The sequence below is a fragment of the Pelobates fuscus genome, chromosome 7, assembly GCF_036172605.1.
Source record: "Pelobates fuscus isolate aPelFus1 chromosome 7, aPelFus1.pri, whole genome shotgun sequence".
NCBI lineage: Eukaryota > Metazoa > Chordata > Amphibia > Anura > Pelobatidae > Pelobates > Pelobates fuscus.
The window spans coordinates 160,815,143-160,839,131 of record NC_086323.1 but is presented as its reverse complement, the minus strand read 5'-3'; the positions used below and the strand labels follow the sequence as shown (position 1 = coordinate 160,839,131).

The window sequence follows — 23,989 nt, the reverse complement described above, 5'->3', positions numbered from 1 at the left end:
TGATGGGTTGAAACATTTTGATACTGGAGAAGTCATTATAAGTTGCATTTTAAGTTGAATTAACTTGAAGCATTCATTGTATTAAGCTATATTAATTGCTTTTGTTTGATTGTTCATTGCAAACAGCTGATCGTCTGACAATACACCTAATTTTCATGGGGGTTGAATAATTAAGTGTTCTTGCATGGCAAGACCACTTACTATTATCTCACATATATATTATTATTCTTATTATTATAGCCAAATTTACCACCCTAACTCCTCCCACAGTTTTTACACTACATAGACCGTAATATACCGAAACGTGCAGATTGTTCCCGGTCGGTGTGCTATTACTTTGTGGAACGTTTCACCGAATGGTTCAAGAAATATTGAAATCAAGAAATAATTTTTGTGGCGAAATTGGTCACATAGGAATGAATGGCAGAATGTTCAAAACTAGAGTGGGAGCTGATAAAAGCTAGAGTGTGAGCTGAAAGATCAGGACATGATTTCTAAACTGCAACCACTCCCTCATTTTCAAGCCCACCTATACAAATCTTATATCAAAATGTTCAGCTATCCTTGCTGTCACTAAAAATGGCCATGGCCATAGTCCTGATAGTTTTCACAATATGACCATTTGTTTGCAACTCATGCCGTCCATTGACATTCATTGAAACTCCACTCTAGCCACCTCAAATTTGAAGGGCCATTTCTAAACTGTGACTGTGCCTTCATTTTTAATATTTCAGAGACATACTGTGCATCAAAATGTAGGTCTGGATCTTGTGATTTTCACAATATAAAGCTCTTCACTGTAGGATTTATAGTTTTTAAAACTACGACCGTTTGAAGATGGCAACCGCCAGTGAAGTGAGCAATTTGGAGCAGTTTGTTTTTAACCGCTATTCTCTGCCCTTGCTGTCGATTGAGTTGCCATAGGAACCCAGGTGTGTGAGCAGCCAGCAGAGTGTTCTAGAACACAGAGGCTGCTAGATAAAACACATTCTCTAAACTGCTGTCGTTCCTACAGTTTTGTTAACACAAAAGTGAGCACTATCACATTTAATAAATATATTTCCATGTTAGTCAATTCGTTATACCTGTAACAGAAAAACAGTAACATACAATGTTACAACAATACAGCTAATCAATGTTTCATAAAGTTACTCTGCCCAGTCCAACCACGCAACAGTTACTCAAGCCACTCCACCCAGTTACTCCGCCCACTCCAGTTGTAGACTACTGGTGGAGGCAAGAACACTTCACACAATTTCCCCAGAAATTGTAGCTTTTCTAGTTTTGATTGCACTTGTGTATATATGTGTGTGTATATAAACACCACATCATACTGCACAAGCCAAAATCAATGAACACATGTTAATGGTGGATACTATTTTGGTGGACCATGTGTTGTTACATCCTTGCATACAGGATTAAATGTACAAAAAATTGCAAACAATATTTATTGTCTTTTTCTTACCGGGGATTGGAATGATTGAGAGGGTTCATTTCCTTCTCATAATGACATCCTTGATTTACTGGCTGCAAAAAAAAAAAAAAAGAAAGAAAGATAGAAAAAGCCATAAAATAAACTGATGACAAATTTTAACAACACATCAAAACTCTAAGAAAAATACTTTTGTACTGAGACCAATTTCAAACAAATAGATGAGGGATCTGAAATTCATTTTGGAGGAGATGAATATATAAATGTATTCAAATTTTACTCTGTCCTCAGGAGACATGCATAAAAAAAGCACAATTTAACTCCTTGATATCCCAGGAGTAACATATAATATACAAAATCCAGTGCACTCACTCATTCACTACACTGCAACTTGAAAGCTCACAGTATTTATTAGTTTGATTTTTTAAATAACACCTGATTATGGCAAAAATAGTAAAAACAAAACAAAAAAACTAGATTTTATATGTTGTATGAATTGGTCAGAGCCACACTCTTACAATGTATGCATGTTTAGGTTTGTGCAGTCCTGCTGGTATATATATATCTTTATTATCTTAAACCATTGCTTAAGGATTTTTGAAGACATATACAATTTTAAAGAGAGAAGTGCTAAATGTGTACTACATATGTTATGTTTAGCATTGAAATCTTTCATTTTACATATTATGAAAGGAGAATCACTCATATGGTACAAATGGTGGACCAATGCCATAAAAGCTTCAGAAACCCAGAAGTAAGAAGGTTTGTGAACTGCTTTTTTTTTTCTTTCAAACATTCAACAAACTGTATCTGACACTTTAACATGTGTAATGAGCAGAGCAACTGGCGTACATACCGCGGTCACAGGGGTCGTGGCTGCGACCAGGCCCGGGTCTCCAGGGGGCCCGGCCGTCCTGCGACCCTGTATGCACGCTAGTGTGGCCACATTTTGCCAGCCTCTTCTCCTGGGGGGCCCAGGAGCTGGCCACCTCAGTGCTCACTGAGGCTGGCAGTGGCATCACTCTGAGCCTGGGCGGGTGCACGAGGGAGCATTCTCCCCTGAGTGCTCTCTGACCAGCTCCCTCGCGCGCACCGCACTGATGCCTGAGCCGGAATATGACGTAATTCCGGCTCCGGCATCAGTAAGCGGCGAGCCAGGGAGCTGAACAGGAGGATCTCAAGTGCTCCCTCGCCGCCTGCAGGACCGCCCAGCAGCCCCACTGGACCCCAGGGAATCACCTCAGCACTCTTAAAGGTAGGGAGGCTGGGGGATTAAATAATAAAAAAATGTGAGTGTGTATGTATATGTGTGTTAGTGTGTGTGTGTTACTGTGAGTGTGTCTGTTAATGAGTGTGTTAGTTTGTGTGTGTCAGTGAGTGTTACTGTGTGTGTGTTAGTTTGTGTGTTACTGTGTGTTAGTTTGTGTGTGTCTGTTAGTGTGTGTGTCTGCTAGTGAGTGTCAGTAAGTGTTTTAGTGAGTGTTACTGTGTGTGTCACTGAGTGTGTTTGTGTGTCTGTTATTGAGTGTGTGTCTGCTAGTGAGTGTCAGTGTGTGTGTATAAGTTTGTGTGTCAGTGAGTGTGTGTGTTACTTTGTGTGTCTGTTACTGAGTGTGCTAGTTTGTGTGTGTGTGTCTGTTAGTGAGTGTGTGTTTGTCAGTGGGAGTGTATGTTTTGTAAGTGAGTATGTATGTATGTCTGTCACTGAGTGTGTGTCTGTCAGCAAATGTGTGTGTCTGTTAGCGAGTGTGTGTAGTTAAAAACCCCTTCAGCACTTCACTTTTTCCAGCGCCGGGCTCCCTTAGCGCTGGGGATCTCTGCCCCGATCCGCCTCTCAGCTCCGAATGCGCATGCGCGGCAAGAGCCGCACGCACATTCAAACTGCCCATAGGAAAGTATTAGCTCCTCTAGCGGCTGTCAGTGAGACAGCTACTAGAGGCTGGATTAACCCTCCGTGAAACATAGCAGTTTCAGAAACTGCTATATTTTCAGCTGCAGGGTTAAAACTAGAGGGACCTGGCACCCAGACCACTTGATTGAGCTGAACTGATCTCAGTGCCTATAGTGGTCCTTTAAGTGTATGTGTAATACATGAGGGTAACTTTATTTGTTGCCACGGTACTTGTTTTTGGGCTGAAGACAGGCAGTATGTCCCTAATAGTAAGCATAAATATTCAAGTGATTCTATAGTGTAAGGAATACAACGTTTCCTTTGCCCTCAGCCCTCTCCCCCCCCCCCCCACATTGGCTCCGCCTCCTCCAATGTCATATGACAAATGGAGTGCTAATGCACATTTAACCACCAGGATTAATAGCCACTGGAGACAGTCTTATTCTTGCAATGTACTTATTACAGTTTCTCAAAAACTGCAATGATTTACATTGCATTACTAAGGGGGGCAGGGTATGGGCACCTGGAGAAATTTAATGAGCAGAAAAGGTCTGGGTGTCTATAGTGTCCCTTTTATTGTCTACAAAATACAATTATTAGTAATTAGACTGCTAAAATTAAGCTCTGTGATGAATAAAATACATGCAAACACACACAAAACATTTGAAAAACATAATAAATAATAAATATATTTAGTGAAATGAAAATAATTAAGTTAATAGAGTGAAACAGCTAATAGTATAAAAATAACACAGAACCTAGTAGTATTTTTCAGATGGTACAAATGCATGTTTTTGTTTTACTATTATACGATCAATTACGCATAGGCTAATGGAAGGTCCAAATGTAGATAGAATGTGGCAGCCATTGCATTAAAATTACAACTGAATCATCCACTAATGCAGAAGTATGACACATTTAGTCTTGTTGGCTTCTGTATAAAAGGTAAAAAAAAAGAAAATAGAAGAGACTATGCCTGACACTTTCAAAAGAACAAATGTCAAATGAACTCAATGTGACTATTGCGAAGTACAATTTTCACATGGCAATTCATTTTTTGCCCAGTCTTAATAAGTCGAGTGACCACAGCAATGACTGATGTGGAGAAAAGGACCTTTTGAAGCAAGCACAAGTTGTTAGAGAACTTACAAAAGTCATTTAGAACACATACATACAGTATCTCACAAAAGTGAGTACACCTTTCACATTTTTGTAAATATTTTATTATATCTTTAAATGTGACAACAGAAATGACACTCTGCTACAATGTAAGGTAGTAAGTGTACAGTCTGTATAACAGTGTAAATTTGCTGTCCCCTCAAAATAACTCAACAAACAGCCATTAATTTCTAAACCGCAACAAAAGTGAGTACACCCCTCAGTGGAAATGTCCAAATTGGGCCCAAAGTGTCAATATTTTCTGCCACCATTATTTTTCAGCACTGCCTTAACCCTCATGGGCATGGAGTTAACTAGAGCTTGGGGTTGCCACTGGAGTCCTCTTCCACTTCTCCATTGATGACATCACGGAACTGGTGGATGTTCGAGACCTTGAGCTCCTCCACCTTCCGTTTGAGGATGCCCCACAGATGCTCAATAGGGTTTAGGTCTGGAGACATGCTTGGCCAGTCCATCACCTTTACCGTAAGTGTCTTTATCAAGACAGTGATCGTCTTGGAGGTGTGTTTGGGGTCGTTATCATGTTGGAATACTGCCTTGCGGCCCAGTTTCCGAAGGGAGGGGATTATGCTCTGCTTTAGTATGTCACAGTACATGTTAGCATTCATGGTTCCCTAATGAACTGTAGCTCCCCAGTGCTGGCAGCACTCATGCAGGCCCAGACCATGACACTCCCACCACCATGCTTAACTGTAGGCAAGACACAATTGTCTTTGTACTCCTCATGTAGTTGCTGCCACACATGCTTGACACCATGTGAACCAAATAAGTTTATCTTGGTTTCATCCAAGGGTTCACATACTTTTTCCACCTGCACTGTGAATGTTTACATGGTGTGTTCAATAAAAACATGGCAACATTTCATTATCTGTGTGTTATTAGTTTAAGCAGACTGTGATTGTCTATTGTTGTGACTTAGATTATGGTCAGATCACATTTTATGACCAATTTGTGCAGAAATCCATATCATTCCAAAGGGTTCACATACTTTTTCTTGCAATTGTATCTATATGTATGTCTGTGTGTGTATGTACGTGTATGTATGTTTCTATCTATATGTATGTATGTGTATGCATGTATGTCTGTGACTGTTTGTATGTATGTCAGTATGTATATGTATCTGTATGTATGTCTGTGTCTGTCTGTTTATGTATGTGTGTGTATATTTATGTCCTCATGCGTGTGTGTGCAGTGTGCATAGGAATTCGTTCATATTTTTTATAGTCAGGCCACCAACAGTGTCTGAGGGACCGTGAACTTGCCCCTTGTTTAAAAAGTTTGAGGACCCCTGCTTTAGGGCCTGTATATTACTTTTTTATAGGTTGGAATAATTTTAGTTTGATTACATTTAGTATTTTAGTTGACTTTTGATAACCATTGATCCCATACATATTTTTGGGGGTAATATTTTTGGGGGTAATTTAATATAGTTAAACTAATTTCTCTGTCCATTTGGATTTAATATATTAATTGGGTATTTGCTTTATTCCAAGTAGGTTTGTTGTTAGATTTCCAATTTTGAGCTACAGTTAATTTTACAGCATTCTTAACGGTTTAGGCATATCAGGCCAGTTCATATGCAACAACACCTATTTTGGTGTCCAGTTTAATTCTATTTCAGATATGTTGCAAAACCATTCATAAGATTGTAACCATATTTCTTTCACCAATATACAATCCCACCATATATGAATATAGGTTCCTTCTTTTTTATTACATCTCCAACCAACATAAATTTGATTATGGGAAATTTTTGCTGATCTAGTTGGAACCTAATACCATCTATTGAGTATTTTATTTTGCATTTCTATCAAATTCAGACAGTGAATTATTGAAGAAAAATTAGAAAATTATTTTATCCACTCCACTCTATCTATCCTGATTCCAAGATCATATTCCCACCTAAGTATGGCTGGGATTTTTTTTGGGTATCTATGTTTGCCATCAGCTCCGTTGATTTCAATAATATTTTTTTAATTCTTGTGTAATTAAATAGTTTTTCTTTTTAAGAAATTATAGTTGTATGTTCATGAACTAAATATTTATTAAGAATATTTTTAACTCTTAAATAGCTGAAGATCTGGGAATTAGGAAGATCATATCATTTTGCAAAAGGTTTAACTTGACCTCGATCAACAAGATCAACTATATACTCAATTCCCTTTTTGTTTCCATAATTTTAAATTTAAATCTTTGGTTGTTAATTGTAGAATATCAATTTTCCGTGGTCATTTTTATTTTTATTTTAATCCATGACTTTAGAATTTCAAATAAATTTCTATTTGAATATTAAAAATGTCTAAATGTGTATCATTTGATGGATATTGTTTATTTTTATTTGACAAATCAGAGAGAAGAATATACAGACCAGCTAAATTTGTTTCCCTGTTTCAATTTTGATTCTTGATATAATTTAATTAGATGTCCTCTAATAACTGCTATAAAGGCAGACCAATTATTTGCCGGTGATGTATCTTCTGGGTTATTTCTTTAAAGTATAAGAATATTAAATTTGATATATAGTTTCTATTGTCTTTTGTATTTAATACAAATTCGTTAAGTCTCCATGGTGGTCTACTATTAAATTTGAATCTATCTTTAATTTCCAACATAAGAATATTATGATCGGACCAGGTATTATTATTTATATTGACTCTATTTATTCTTTTCAACAGTATTTGATTACTGCACATTAGATCAATGCGGAAATATGAAAGATGTACTCTAGATAAATGGGTAAAATCCTTCTCCTCTGGGTGATAAACTCTCCATGTATCATATAAAGCAAAGTTATTTAAAGTACTTGTAAGCATAGATTTGTGTTTCTTTATTTGTTTTTTGTTAGTGTTTACACCTTTTATTTTTTTTTTATCCATATACACATCAGAAACGCAATTGAATTCCCCTGCTACAATTACCATTCCTTTTTTTACTTTTTCGGCAACAGACAATATTTTCTTGAGGTGACACACTGGGGAAATATTGGGTAGATATACATTAATTAATGTATAGAACTCCTCATTCATTTTACATACTAGTATCATGTATCACCCTTGTGGATCTAGTATCTGGTATATTAATTCAATTTTTTTTAGATTTAGCGATCACTATGGCTACTCCTATTTGTTTTTTGTCATTGCTTGGAACACTTAACCATAGAGAAAACCAAAATTTGTTTACTCTTTGTTGAAACCTCTGCCATTAACATATGGCATATGGTAGGGACAAATTGGACCCATGCAGATTATTAATTCCAGGGGGAAAAAGAAGAAAGGAAAAAAAAACAAAAAACAATTTCATGTTCCTCTTACTTCTCCTCTCTCACTTTTATTAATCATATTGACAACTTTTATAAAAAATAGTGCTCATATGAATGTGTTAATTTCAATAATTTCATTATTTATGAAATTCCATGTGTTCATCAAATTTATTTTATGATTTATTCTCTAATTTATATTATCATTTCATATTACATTACATGTGATATTCCCAATATGAGTTTTTTTATATGAAAGCAAAACATGAGATAAATTCTCCTTTAATACCTTTTCCCCCCATCTCTTCCATTTCACTTGTATGACCTTTATGTCGTGCTTCAGTAGTATTAGTGACTAACTTTTGTGAATTCCTTTATTCTCCCCTTATTTTTAATATAGTATATTACGTTCTTTCTATAATAGAAAGAGAGAGGGAGGAAATTTAAAAAAACAAAAAAAACAGACCATTTTCCTTCCTTTATTTCTCTTGTTCTTCTGATCTTTTTCATTTATACAATTTTTCACTTGTTTCTTTCTTCATCTTTTCTTTTGTTTCTTTGTATTTCTCCTAGACTTTAGTAGGATTAATCCAGTTTATTTATGGATAACCATTCTTTTAATTGGGTGGTTTGTTTAATTTCAGTTGAAGTGTCTCTCCAAGTTACCATCAGTTTATTCGGGTAACCCCAATTATATTTTACATTGTGTTTTCGTAGGATAATTAAATATGAACTAAATTATTTTCTCCAGAGTCTTGTGTTTATTGAGAGGTCTTGAAAGATTGGGATATCCTTGAATTTTTCATCTGTTATTTTATTGGTCTTGCAGAGCTATTTATTTTTTTCTTTGAAAGCATAGGAGTGAAATTGAACATCTCTTGGTATATTTGGTGATAAATATTTTGATTTGTTTATACAATGGTATCTTTCCATTAGAATATGTTGTTTATCCGTTGGAGTTCCTAGAGACTTAAACATATCTATCAGAAAAAAGAGAGATAGTAGGCGCTCGCTATAGTGTTCAGGCAGCAGTATACAAAACAAGGATTCCCCAACCTTGTGAGTGAATAATAGAAAGAAGAAGGGCGTATACCGCGCCTATTAGTTTAAATAAAAATATACAGAAAATACATACATATGTTCTTGGATTTTCCAATGAATCGTGACCTCAAAAAGAAATTAAGACAAAAAATAATAGTGCAATACAGCAAATTTTATCTTAAAAATAAGTGATTAGTAACTATGTACAGTCCACTCACATGGAGATGAGCTATAACAGAGCTCTACTGTGAAGCGCTTGGACGGTAACTTACATTTGATAAAATGTAAATATTAAGTGGGACTATATTTTATATTTACATTTTATCAATCATTGTTTTGTTTATATATATTAAAGTATACTTTTAAGTTACTTTTTAGACGTACTATTTTCATTTCCTGGTATCCTGTATATCCTTGGTGGGGATTATACCACCCAAGCTGTTTACACCAGAGCAGGTCACATGCTCTGGAAAGTGTAAGTACAATACCATTTATTATCTATTACACCATTGGTACTTACTTCACCATATTGCTGCTATCTTTCTGTTTTTTATACCAACTACGCACAAGGCATATTGAGAACATCTGTGGCAACTACTACTAATCCAAAGACGGGGATTGTACCGTCCAAGCGCTTCACAGTAGAGCTCTGTTATAGCTCATCTCCATGTGAGTGGACTGTACATAGTTACTAATCACTTATTTTTAAGATAAAATTTGCTGTATTGCACTATTATTTTTTGTCTTAATTTCTTTTTGAGGTCACGATTCATTGGAAAATCCAAGAACATATGTATGTATTTTCTGTATATTTTTATTTAAACTAATAGGCGCGGTATACGCCCTTCTTCTTTATATCTATCAGAAATTGATTTAATTTTTCTTTAATTTCAGTGATGTTTCTCATCCTTAGATTTGATCTTCTGGATCGATCTTCCATATTGTTTTATTTTTGCTTCCAATTTTTCTATTTTATCGGTTAGGTTAGTTGTTTGTTTTTGTGTATTGTTACTCCTTCTGAATGACTTCCATGTTTAATTCTATTACATTGACTTTTTCTTTAATTGCTTATATATCTATTTGTAGTTTTTCAGCATTTTTTGAAATTTCAAATTTTATTTTAATAGCTGGCTATTGAGACATTCTTGTAAAAATTTTGTGTGATAGGTGCATCTTCTTCCTCCATAGACATTACCATAGGCAAATTTGGTTTGTTTAGTTGTTGCTCCATATTTGACGGGTTCTCTGTAGAGTTTAGAAATTATTTTTGTAGTTCCTTAGAAGATATTTGTGAGAAAAATCCAGATAATCTTATTTCCGAGTTGGTTTCTATTTTTCTTTGTTCCTTTTCCTTCCTTGTAGTCCCCTTTTTTGTTGCTATTTTATTTATATGGACAAGTAATATCTATCAACTCATATACAAAAAACAGAATTTCTTTTCCTTTATCTTTTTCCTCCTTCTTTCCCTTTCTTCGTCTTTAGAGTTAACCTCTTCTTTGTTTCTATGTTTTTCCCCTCCTCCCTGCCTTTCTTATGTAAAGGTGAGGATCTGGGAGAGAGACCTTTTAAAAGATTAATCCTTTATTTATTTATTTATTGCTTCTCCTTTCCCTCTCTCTTCTTTTTTCCTCCTTTGAGTGAGGTTATAAATATATTCAGCGGTGTGTATATACTCTTATGTAAATACGTTTTTTTATATATATTTACATGTTTTTTGACTTAAGCAAGGTTTAAGTTTTCCTTTTTATTTTATTTCCTTACCTTCCCTTCCCCCTTTATCTCCTCTTCTCTTTTCCTTTTTGCTTTATTTGAGAAGTAGATATTAGAATTTATAAAGGGGTTTCTTACTTTATTATATTTTCTTTGTTTCTCTCCTTTTCTTCTTTTTTTTCCTTTCCTTTTTCTTTCTTTTTCTGTAATATTTTTTTTCTATATAGTATTTGTTGTTGTAAGAACCACCTTATAACACGTATATATATAAGATTAGAAAGGTATTCACTTTTGCTGCCATAAGATTATAATACCTGACTATCGGCATCTTTTCTGTTCCACCTCGTTGCTAAGGAGAGTCTTCCGCTCCCAGCGTTCTCTCAGTTCCCGCTAGGTTCTCTCTCCCGGCTCTTGGTTTAAGGCAGATACGGGTAAACAACAAACCCGTCAAGGAAGGGGATTGTGAAGGGAAAGGGGAATTTAAATAAACTTATTTTCGTTGGTTAACCCGTCTTGTCTCTTCAAATGGAAACCCACACTCCGTCACTCTTTGTCTCTCTCCGTCTCATCACCTAAGCGTCTCCCTCTGCATGGGTCTCCTGGCTCCACTTCCTGGCATGCACGTAGTTATGTCATGCTGGCTCCAAACAATTCTTTTTTTCAGATCCTCAGAGAATTCTTTGCCATGTTGAACTTCCAGTGACCAGTATGAGAGAGTGTGAGAGCGATAACACCAAATTTAAAGGACCACTATAGGCATCCAGACCACTTCAGCTTAATGAAGTGGTCTGGGTGCCAGGTCCATCTAGGGTTAACCCTGCAGCTGTAAACATATGGGTTAATCCAGCCTCTAGTGGCTGTTTCATTGACAGCCGCTAGAGGCGCATTCAGCCGATGACGTCCAAAGGAGGAGGAGAGTCCCCAGCACTGAGGGAGCCCGGTGCTGGAGAAAGGTGAGTGTTTAACCCCTTCCTCCCCCTTCAGCCCAGCGGGAGGGGGGCCATATTAATACTATGGTGCCAGGAAAACAAGTTTATTTTCCTGGCACTATAGTGGTCCTTTAACACACCTGCTCCCCATTCATACCTGAGACCTTGTAACACTAACGAGTCACATGACACCGGGGCTAATTGGGCCCAATTTGCACATTTCCACTTAGGGGTGTACTCACTTTTGTTGCCAATGGTTTAGACATTAATGGCTGTGTGTATTGAGTTATTTTGAGGAGACAGCAAATTTACACTGTTATACAGGCTGTACACTTACTACTTTACATTGCAGCAGAATGTCCTTTCTTCAGTGTTTTTACATGAAAAGATATAATAAAATATGACTGCCCAAAAGATGGCATATCTGAAGGTTTATAACAGAAGGATGTGTTTGAGATTGACAATGGGGTATAATGTAGCAAAAAGGCAGAGCAAAGTACTTATTTACACCATTGATGTGCACCATTGATGTGATTTGAGTGTAATTTTGAGAGAAAAAAAAAAACATTGTTGCTCAATAATATCTAAATGGAATAAAATTGGAACTGACTGAATTCTTAAAAAAGAAATGTCATGGTATACTTTAGCCAGAATTTATAAGAAATGTTAAGGCCCCTACAAAATCACTGATCATTCTCCCAATACAAGCACATGGTCACTGAAGAAATCCTATACACATTCGCAAACAAATACACAGAAAAACTCTCACACAGAGATATGCTCACATAATTCTACCCAAAGAGACAGGTGTGCACTGCCGGATACATACTCAGAGACATCCACACATAAATCCAAATGTTAAAAGATGAACATGCACAAATACATATTGACAAGCATACAGAAATACAAACTACCAGACAGAAATGTACACAATACATACTGACAAGACACAACACACATCACATATGGCAGCACACACACCCCCCCCCCCAGACAGTCAGCACACACATTACAGCTTGCAGACACTTTGAGGCAGGACAAAGGACTAGACACTAGATTCCAAATATTTGCAAATTAAAGGAGCAACCTATGCACCAAAACCAACGATGTGAGGTATTTTTCATATTTTTTTTTTGCATTCAGAGTTAATTAGAGAATATTCAGTTTGGCAAATATCACAGTTTCTTGAAGAAAATAACTATGTTCAATACTTTACTTCTCATTTCCCTCCTTCAACTGTGACCTAATAAAATGAGTTCTGAGCTTTCTCCGAGACATAATAAACTTTTACACAAATTACTGGAGTAAAAGTCCGTATTAATTTGAGTGTGGTTTGATAATGTCACAGAGGAAAAATTACTATAATTTCTGGAGCCTGCTTTCTTGGGCAGAATATTTTAAAATTAATGTTTTATAACTTTCTTATTTTGTATTGACAAGAAAGAACTTCACCTAAACACAAATGAAAAAAAAAATCTTAAATTATTTAACTATGAGCACATTTAAGGCAAAGGAAGACATAATCAGTGTATGCAGGTAAAATATGACATTTTCTTGTAGCAAAAAATAAATCCCGTATACTCACCTGTGTTCTTATTCACCATCCCCACATTCCACCAGCAGTTTGTCTACATTTTTATAATGAAATATATCACAGAATGCAACTTGACTGCAAACATTTTCCATTTTTAAAAATAATTTTTCAAAAGCCAATTGCACATTAAATGTTAAATATATTCTTATTTTCTTGCTGAGCAAGTGAAACTGTTCTATTTTTTTTTAGAATAGCTCTCATCTGTGCTTGAAAAGTAAATTATAAACATCAAAATGGATGAACATTAAAAATAAATACAATCATAAAACACAAAAATAGAATTATAATGTTAAAATACAAGTTCTAGTAGGAGTGTTTTATAGATATACAGATATGTTTTGAACTAAAACGTACCTAGGTCAACAACCACTATTACCCATGCGATATAAAGACAATTTGGTAATATTATTTAAGAACTATGTTTTATATTCTTTCAGAACTTTTTAGTTTTTCTGCGTTCGTTTCTTAAGGAATTCTAGAAATGCATGGTTAGAGGATTCATCTTTCTTGATGCACAATTTAGTTTTTCTTTTATTTACCAAAAAGCTGTCTTAATTTTGTCACATTTTGAAAACCCAGTTTTAAATATAGCTTTCATTAGAAATGGGCAATTTAATTTGTAATATTTAATTTGCTGTGGCCATTTTTGGACATAAAACTATTCACAAAAGCAGAATGGATGTTTTATTTTCATGTCATACTTAAGGTGAAGCTTGTCAAATTGTCAAAATTTACTATCCATCTTGTAGATTGTAAGCTTGTTTGAATAGGCCTTATTCAGTTCACCTCTCTTAATATTCTGTATGTGAAGTAATTATCAAATGTGCCCATTTAAAAATTGTAAAATACTGTGGAATATGTTGGCACTTTGTAAATACTAATAACAATTTCCTGTTTGCACTAATGCATCTTTTTCTTCATTATGCCCCAATATTTGTCCTCATCTCTCTTTACCCTGCATCATATCTGAGTTCTCCTTTCTACCAAAATCTGCAGCTCTCCTTCCAGGCAGGTATCGTTCCCGCTGCCTCATACACTGCAACGCTGCTTCCAGGCAGGGATCATCCTTTCTACCTATTCCTCTGCAGCCTTCCTTTCAGGCAGGTATAGGCCCCTCTGCCTCTTCAGCTGCAGCCCTTCTTCCAGGGAGGTATACACATCTGCCTGCAATGGTATACATAGCTCTTGTCTTTAAAAAGACACTTGCGGCTCTCAAGCCTAGCTCTCTTGCTGTATCCCAGAGCTAGATGGATCCTGCAACCAGCAAACAGGTCTGAAGACTCTGTCATTGGGATCCCTGCAAATCCACACAGGACACAACTAACATACAAAACAATATTTTACTTGGGACTAGCCCATATGATCATAGCATAAACATTGCTGTGACAACTCAATAAAAAAATAAAGGGGTGGGGAAGACAATAATTAACAGAAAATATCTCTCCTGCCTGCAGAATAAACAATATGAAAATCTACCCGAATATGCAAATTAACCAGCCTTGCTATTCAGGTAGTGCATATTGCTATTGCTACCAACAGAGATCACTACACAAGCTCCATAGCCAAATCCACCTAGTTGGTAGCAATCCTCAGCAGTACAGAAGAGCAGGCAAAACATTTAGCAGTAAACACACACACAATATAAACAATGCATTACACAGACCCTGCACCTACAATGGGTACAGGGTGACTAAAACATAAGAAAAGTAAAGCAACCTACATAAATAGTCTGTCTGAAGGTACAGGTGATGGGGACTACCGTCACACTCAGTCTTTCCCATTTTTACCCTGCTGCTGCATTGTGCTCTCTTTTTTTTCAATGCAAATAATGTTTTTATTGGTTACTGAATAAAATACAATCACATTCTCAATGTACATATGTATCCACAGTAACAACCTTTTTTTAATTTGTTTCTGTCTCAAAACAGTCATTCACGCAGGACTGATCAAATAGAAGTCATGAATTGACACAGGGACCTATAGGTCTGTAAATAGGTAACGAGTCATAATCTACAAATAAAGCGCTCTTAATATTAAATGGTGCCATGTTCTAATCAACCAAAACCAGTACTGCGGATTCTCTAACCACCATTTAGCTAGACCATCCCAAAGCAGGGATGGTCTAGCTCTCAAGCTCTCTCTGCATCACCCCCTTGGGAGTTTGTGAACTTGAGAGCTCACCAGTAGGTGGTGTGCATTCACCGCCAGAGATATACAGGTGTGTCGCGAGCCCCATCACTCCTAGCTAGCAGGATGTACTCTCGAACGATGACCCAAGGCATCCACAGTAAGTAATCTACTGTCTCAAGCCCATTCCCTCTCATCATGTGATGGACCTGGGCATGAGTGTGTTGGAAGAAGAATGTGTACGGTTTCCACTCCATACCTGGGCAAAAGTCAGGGCTATTGGTAAGGGAGTGTAGGGGGGATGGGAATGATTAAAGACCTAATCTGGGTGCTAACCTGTGCCAAAGCTCTAGAGTGGCCCTAACACATAGCTGCTAGCCCATCAGTATCCTACTTTTCCTGGGACTCATCCATGTTAGAGATTTAAAGACATCCTTCCATAGATTGATCACCCTGTCCTTGGCTCACTCCAGTACCCTCTGCATGTGATTAGAATGATAATATAAACGGAAGTCAGAAACAGCTGGTCTACCTTCCACTTTGGTCAAAATCTGATATAGCAACCTAGGTTTATCGTTAATGACAGGAGAGATGTGAAATACACAGTTGGAATTATAATAGGGAGCGTCTGGAACAGGTAAAGGATGCGCAGCAAGATGTTAATTTTTGTCACCGCCATGCGTCCTAACCAGGATATACAATGAGGGGAAAAGTATTTGATCCCCTGCTGATTTTGAACGTTTGCCCACTGCAAAGGAATGATCAGTCTACAATTTCAATTGTAGATGTACTTTAACAGTGAGAGACAGAATAATAAAAACAAATCCAGAAAAACGCATGTCAAAAAAGGTATAGATTGATTTGCATGTCAATGAGTGAAATAAGTATTTGACCCCTTCGTACTTGATGGCAAAACCCTTGTTAAAAATCAGAGGTCAGACGTTTCTTGTAGTTGGCCACCAGGTTTGTACACATCTCAGGTGGGATTTTGTCCCACTCCTCTTTGCAGATCCTCTCCAAGTCATTAAGGCGTTGAGGCTGATGTTTGGCCACTCAAACCTTCAGCTCCCTCCACAGATTTTCTATGGGATTAAGGTCGGGAGACTGGCTAGGCCACTCCAGGACCTTAATGTGCTTCTTCTTGAGCCACTCATTTGTTGCCTTGGCTGTGTGTTTTGGGTCATTGTCATGCTGGAATACCCATACACGACCCATTCTCAATGCCATGGGAGGCTAACAGTTATTTTGAGTTTCTTCCATTTGTGAATAATCGCACCAACTGTTGTCACCTTCTCACCAAGCTGCTTGGCGATGGTCATTGCAGCCTTGTGTAGGTCTACAATCTTGTCCCTGACATCCTTGGACAGTTCTTTGGTCTTGGACATGGAGAGTTTGGAATCTGATTGATTGATTGATTGATTGCTTCTGTGGACAGGTGTCTTTTATAGAGGTAACGAGCTGAGACTAGGAGCACTCCCTTTAAGAGAGTGCTCCTAATCTCAGCTCGTTACGGCTTTAAAAGACACCTGGGAGCCAGAAATCTTGCTGATTGATAGGGGATCAAATACTTATTTCACTCACTGACATGCAAATCAATTTATAACTTTTTTGACATGGACTTTCTGGATTTTTTGTTTTGTTATTCTGTCTCTCGCAGTTAAAATACACCTACACAGTCTACATTATAGACTGATCATTTCTTTGTCAGTGGGCAAATGCTCAAGATCAGCAGGGGATCAAATAATTTCCTTCACTGTATGTGGCAACGTCCAATCCACCAAGTTCTTCCGGATCATGGTCAACATAGGTGTAAAATTTGTGGCATATAATTGAGAGAAGTCCTTTTTTATCCAAATGCCCAAATACTTGACTGCCCTGTCTGACCATTGGAACTGTAAGTTCATGCGCACCATATCAGCCCTTGTGGGAGGCGCAGAGATATTGACCAGTGTCAGTTTTGAGTAGTTCGTTTTGAAGTTAGAGAGCTCTCCGTAGTGACCAAACTCTTGCATGAGGTTCGATAGCGTAGTCTTGTGTGAAGACACAAAAAACAAGAGGATGTCTGTGTATGATGCCACCTTGTGCATCTCACTCCCTACCCTTACACCTCAGGTATCTGAGTTCCTTGTCACTACCTGTAGGAATGGTTCAAATACAAGGATAATGTTGCATGCTATTATTAATTTGAAAGGGTCCAGTATAAGCCCCATTAATGCAGACCCTAGCTGTTGGGTTGTAGTATAGATTGTGCTCACTTTTTATTCTTTTTCTATTATCTACTCTCATCTTCTTTATTTGTCTATCCTATTTCCCATATTTTTCTTTATGTTGCTTTCACCTTCCTAGTCCTTTTATCCTTCTCCTCTATTTGTATACCGTTACAATCAAAATTATTCAATCTCCATTGACAATCAGGCTTATTGTCACAATCTACAGACTTTCATCTGTTTGCAATGAACAAATCAAACAAAAACAATTGAAATTTGAGATAAAAACTGCAATAATTACATGCTCAGGGTTAAGGGGCCTAGGACATTGCACCCAGACAACTTCAATAAGCTAAAGTGATTTGGGTGCCTCTAGTGTCCCTTTAACAAAACTGTGAATAATTATAATGGTAGATACAGGCGTATTACCAGGCCTGAGAGTGACTGGACATAAAATAGAAAAATCAAATACAAGCCAAGGACAAGGACAATAGAATGGAGAATAGTTAAGCTACAAGCCAAGGTCAAAGCCAATGAATTTTAACAGATAAACGCCACCAAGCATACAAATACAAAATTTGCTACAAACACGTTTACATACACGAACAACAAACCGGTATTTCTGTCCCAGGGCAATTAATCCATTCTAAAATCTGGCTGAAAATACACAATGTAATATATTTGGGATTTCTTTGTATCCAGGTCAGATCACTTCGATGAATTCAGACAATTAGTCTGAAACCAAAAGTGATATGTATATATTTCATACATAATGTCCCAAAAACAAAATAGCATCTAAAATCACTTCCAAAAGTTTAATTAAATACCTTCATAGAATTTACAAAAAACTTCCTTACTCAAACAATTCAGTATTCAAACAAAATATTTGAGGAAAAAAAGTCTTGTATTAGAACAAAATCACACAGCATTAACCTCGTTGGTATGATGCATCGGCCTCCTAGCACTAGACAAAGTAAACAAAGCTCCATTCTGTCAGTGAACAGAGCTCCATTCTGTCAGCAAATAGAGCTGAAAGGCAAAGTGAAGCCACATTTTATTTTCATTTACATTGTGTTTATTGGTTTTCTGTATGATTTTATGCATTTAAGGTATTTATGCATGTAAGGTATTATTAAACTGTAAAATGTGTGTTAAAATGCTGTAATGTTGGGGTTCTGGAACTGATTAATCTAATTTACATTAATTCTTATTGAAAAGGTTGATTTGGTTTTCGAACAAATCGGTTCTTAAACAGCCTTCTGGAACAGATTAAGCATATTGATTGAAATTATTTTTACAGTCAAAATGAATCATGCCAAATGGTCATTGCACCTTGTTCTCCCTTCTTAACTGTCTCTTCTGACAGTATCTATCCTCTATCGTGGGGTGGCCCTTCTTTTTCTATCTTGTGCTGTCCCTTCTCCCTCTATCCTTGTCAGTATTATTGTAGATGCCCATCACGCACAACTTAAGTAGATATAAAATAAATACCTAAGACATATTACCGGGACTTAGAATGGCCGGATTTAACGTAAAAAGGCAAAAAGACACAAGATAGGGAAAAGCCAAGACAAAGGTATAACGCAAACGATAAACAAGCCAAAGGTCAAGGAATAGAGAAATCAGAATAGTCAGGAGCCAAGCCAAAAGTCAAGGAATACAGAGATTGGATAGTCAATAAGGGAAGACAAGGTCAGATACACAAGAAATCAATACAAGGAACGCACTCTTGGATAACCAACTGGAAACCACGACAGGGCACTGAGAAATGGACAAACCAGGTTTAAATAGCTAAAGGTGTTTCCTGATAGGCTGTAGGGAAACATGTGATCAAGCTTATGATTTGGCCCTTAATTAATTGATCTGGCCCTTTAAGGGTTAAACAGGAAACCCTTAAATTATTCCCAGCTGCAGCGGGCGGCACCTTTAATGACACAGACCTGGCTGCTGAGAGAGGAGAGGTCACCTCTGGTGAGTGTTTGGCAGTATTCCCCTTAGTTTGTGGGAATACCGCCGTAGCGATACGCGCCCACCGGGACTAATGCTGCCCTCTGACAGGAGTAGCGCGGGCGGGCGGTGTGACATTCCTGTGCTGTCACGTCTTCCTCTCTCCTTAGGTCATTGTCAAGATTACTATTTGATCCAGCACGTAGAATTGTATCACACCTAGGACTAAAAGGTAACGTCTTACCAGGCCTTAGAATGGCCGGACTTAACATACCAAAGAATAGTCAGAATACTTGCCAAGGTCAGGGACACGGATTGGGACACAACGATAAGGGAAAGCCAAATGTCAGGGATTCCAGAATACAGGGAAGTCAGAATGAAGCCAAAGTCAATAACCAGAAATAAACGCTCAGGAACACACTCTTGGACAACCACTAAGGGAAACCACGACAGGGCAATGAGTAAAAGGAAAAAAAAGGAGTTTAAATAAGCCTCCTTCAGATTCAATTGGCCGTACCCAGCCTTTGCCCCCTAGAACGTGCATGGGTGTCCTTTACGTGAAGTCACACGCACGTCGACGTAGTCAGTAGCGTGGGCAGACGTGGGGCTACATATTAGTGTGGACCGCAGTGGACGGCGTCCACCAAGATGACGCAGGAGTCCGATATATTGCTGCATAGCTGCTGTACGGCACTTACGCATTTATCAATTTGGTAATTACTGCAAACACTGCAACGTGAGGCTGAACATCTTAGTCATCCCTTCTTCTCTCTCTATTAACCTTCTCTCTCATTGATCTTGCCTTTGGTTCTCCTTCTTTATCTACCATCATGCTGCAGTTTTTGAATTCCCTTCTCTACTCTCTGCATCCTGCAACATGGTTTTAACTTGTTGCTATGCTGCATAATGCCCCATTCAGTTCTCCCCCTCATCTGTTCTCCCTTACTTTTACTTAGCCCATTGTATTTGTCCAACCTACCACCTGTTTTAACCCCTTCCCTCCTTCTTAACTCCTTCCCTCCATAAACATCAATATTTTTCACAATACAACCTCTTTATAAAGTCATCATATGTAAAGTATTCTTAAAACAATTCTCTTTGCTCTTTAAATCAAACAGCATTTAAATGATCAGATACGCCACAATATATCAGTGTTATTAATCCATAGCAACATCTCCCCAGTGGATTGGATGATTGGATCACATCTGTCCTGTTTGCTTTTAGAATTAAATATGTTTTATTGGCTCTGGAGTTAAAGGGTATTCTCTTTGAAGATTTCACAATAAAATCCTGTTATACGTTATTAAGATGCCGTAAAACTTTGCTAAAGGAATCCGAGAGACAGACTTCATGGCAAAATAGAAAGAATGACTGTGTGGCTAATCTGTCACGGAAGCTGTGAAGCCGTGTGGCTTAATGGTAGAATGGCATTGTTTCTGCAGGTTTTCCTTATAAACATGCTGTCTATCTCGGAATCAAACAGGCAGCTGATTAGCTCAAGAAGAAAGTAAATCTATTGACAGTAACAGAAGCAGCTTGCATGTAGGATGTATTAATTCACTTACTGCTTGCATCAAAGATGATTGTTAATTATTGTCTCTATCACATAATATATCTAGTGCAGTAGTGGGAAAAAGGATCTACAGCTGTAGAAATGTCATTAAACCGGCAGCTGGCGTGCTGTGCGTTAAGAAATGGTATAATCACTCTAGGGATTTTGAATGTTACGGATTTTTATTGTGGGGGATCAGGTAATAGAGGTGCTGTGGATTTTTTCAATTCTTTATACTTTTTGTAAACGGTTCTTCCTTAAAGTCCCATATTACCTTTAAGGTTAGAAAGGATTATAAATTTATAGTAGAAGCAGGTAGACGTCTGCACAAAAATTAGGAAATAATGATCAGCAATGCTTATAAACAAACATGCATTCACATGAAATTGTACACATGTAGGCAGAGATAGTATGGTCAATGGAAAATGGTTTGTATAAAGCATTTTGGTATGGTGCACAGTGAGTGAGTTAATAGATATTACAGGCATATAGAGGCTATACTGCATTGTATGTAGTCCTAGTTTGTGGATACTGGGGTGTATTAGGTAGATATTCCTTTGTGTATAGTTGGAGTGGGGATATGGGTATAGTTGTGTGGATACATGGTCAGTTATACAGCATGTTAGCGATTTAATATTGAATTGTATAGTGTTGATGCTTTAAGGTTGAGATGGGATATACAGGATAGATTTAGGGATGACATTTAGCGTTTATTGAAGTACAGTGTAAATGCTATATTGCACAGAATCTGCACTGATGCGCATTGTGGTATATAGAATAAATGTATATATGTTGGGTTATGAAGAGGCTGAGTAGATATAGTGAGTTGTATAGGGTACTTTTTGGGCTGTATATACTGTAGTTGTTGGATATAGCATGCATAGCATAGATAGTGGGTTGGAGAGTTTGAGTCTGTAGCTACAGGTGCAAATTGGGTAGTTGCTGTCTAGTACATAATCTGAGTTAGTGGACATTTTGGTGTATTAGGGTATCTACTGGGCTGTTTAGAGTCTAAGGTGGTATACATAGGATTGTGTAATAAAGATCCCAAGTCTGTGTATATTGTTGTACATAGGAGAGGTGTTGGCCTGCATTGAATATGAATGGAACCCTGATGGTGCATGGAACCCTGTGTTTATTACGGTGTTCAATCTGGTTCAAACAGAGATCAAAATCCTATTGTGAAAGCATGTCATAATATGATACAGCTGCAAATAACCTTGTATGCTATGATCACGCATTACAGAACACCCACAGAGTACTCTGCACTGTGTACACTATTAACCATCTGAATATGAGAGTAGTAACATCACCAATGGGACATTCTTCTGCTAACGACAGAGGATTAGTCTTTGCTTAGAGATAGGGGTAGTTTAAGGTTGGGATTTTGGATAATACAGGGTTAAGGGATATTTCAACTACTGTGAAGTTTAGGGTAATCACTCTGTTGGTGTCAACAGTGACATAAGTGAGTGAATATCCTCTGTTGCTTTGAGCCAAGGTTATGGGTATAATGATTGGGGTAGTTTATGGTTAGAAGTAGCTTTGAGGTAGGTTTGGGGGAATTAAAGGTTAGAGGGGACCTACAAGATACTCTCATGCAAAATAAGGAAATCACTCTGCTGATATCAGAGGATTAGAGGTAGTGTATGATTAACTAATGGTAAATGATAGTTTATGGTTAGGATTGGCTTAGTATTAATGAAATCTAGGTGTACGGGGCATTGGATTAGGTTATTTTTCAATAAGGATTTTAGGTTAGGGGTTTGGATGTTGCAGCCTGTAACTCATATAAATTTCAGGTAAAAGCTACTGCATGTGTGTACACTATTGAAACCTGTGTCATTATAGCACTGAACACTGCAAAAACAGGTCCAAAGATAAAAGCTTGAAATAGACCATTAGATACCCTGTGCTGCCCTCCTTCTTATGGTGTGCATTTATGGAGTGAATATGTTGTGTTAGCTGTTAAGATGACGTAAAATGCAAAATCCATCATCAATATTGCAAGCCTGAAAAAAACTGTGGTTGCTACAGAGACACTGACCAGATACCATCATACGCAGGTATACATAGTCAAGCACCATTTGAGGTTTTTAAATACAGTATGTACATATACTGCATATAAAACACAAAGCAAAAAGAAATATTAGGAAAAGTATTTCTTATTACAGTAACATACATCAAGTTACATGAATACTTGCTGTAGTGGTTATGATGCCAGGAGTGCCCTGGCCCTCTCCCAATGTAATTTGTGGAATCATTTTAGAACAATTTGACAGCTTCTCTGGTTCTGGACACCCACGCCACATCCTGTCCTCTGAAGAAGAAACCAGATGTCTTCACAGAGCTAAAGCATGGCTGATTTAGAACGCAGCTCACTGGCTGAGTGCTTAGCTGACACTTTCAGACAATGAACATAGCCCTACATAGCTAAGTGGAACTAACCAGATTCTCCTACAAGTAGAATCCAGAAGCAGGGGCTGTAATTTGTCAATGGTGATAATAGACTGTGCAGTCTCTATTAATGCTTTAGGTAGATCAAAGATGTTTCATGTTACACTCCATAACTCCAGCAGTCCACCTGCCAAATCCATATAATGTATGGCCACCTACATCTGTGATATTAATGCTCAGTCCATTTATTAGTACTTCCCTCCAACAGGCCAGCCTGTGCGTGGGCGAATTTAAAGATTTAACAAAATCACAAAAATGCAAAACTGCTTTGGCCCTTGAGTACCAAACAAGCTAAAATACATTTGGATCTTAAGGGGTTAACACGAATTGAAAATCGCTGTATACAATCTTATTCTACTGGGCCAGCAGTCTAAAATTTACATTTGTTCTAATTTTCCATTTTCTATCTGTAATGAGCTTAACTATCCTCTCCCTAGAAGGTCCAAAAGGAAATGGCAATACTTTTAGCCTTTTTCACACAAGGCGTTGAGGTCATGTTATATGAGTAAGAAAATGAGATCTAGTTTCCAGGTTACGATGCTCTGGTTTGTAACACAAAAAATACGCCAGATTGTCATAGGGTTCGTACAGGTTCAGTTTCTAGCTTGCTCATATCTAATTAAAAGAACAAAAGTCGCGTATGCTTAGCGTGTTTTAGTGAGGCACG

At 37.4% G+C, this 23,989-nt stretch overlaps 1 protein-coding gene across 1 annotated transcript in view; it reads right to left on the bottom strand.

Annotated features, from left to right (window-relative positions):
- The window catches only part of CFAP20DC (CFAP20 domain containing), a 340,832-nt gene that overhangs the window by 38,495 nt on the left and 278,348 nt on the right, over positions 1-23,989 (bottom strand). The window contains exon 15 of the mRNA XM_063427556.1: positions 1,466-1,527. Within this exon, the coding sequence (XP_063283626.1) occupies positions 1,466-1,527 (62 nt within the window). The remainder of the gene's footprint in view (positions 1-1,465; positions 1,528-23,989) is intronic.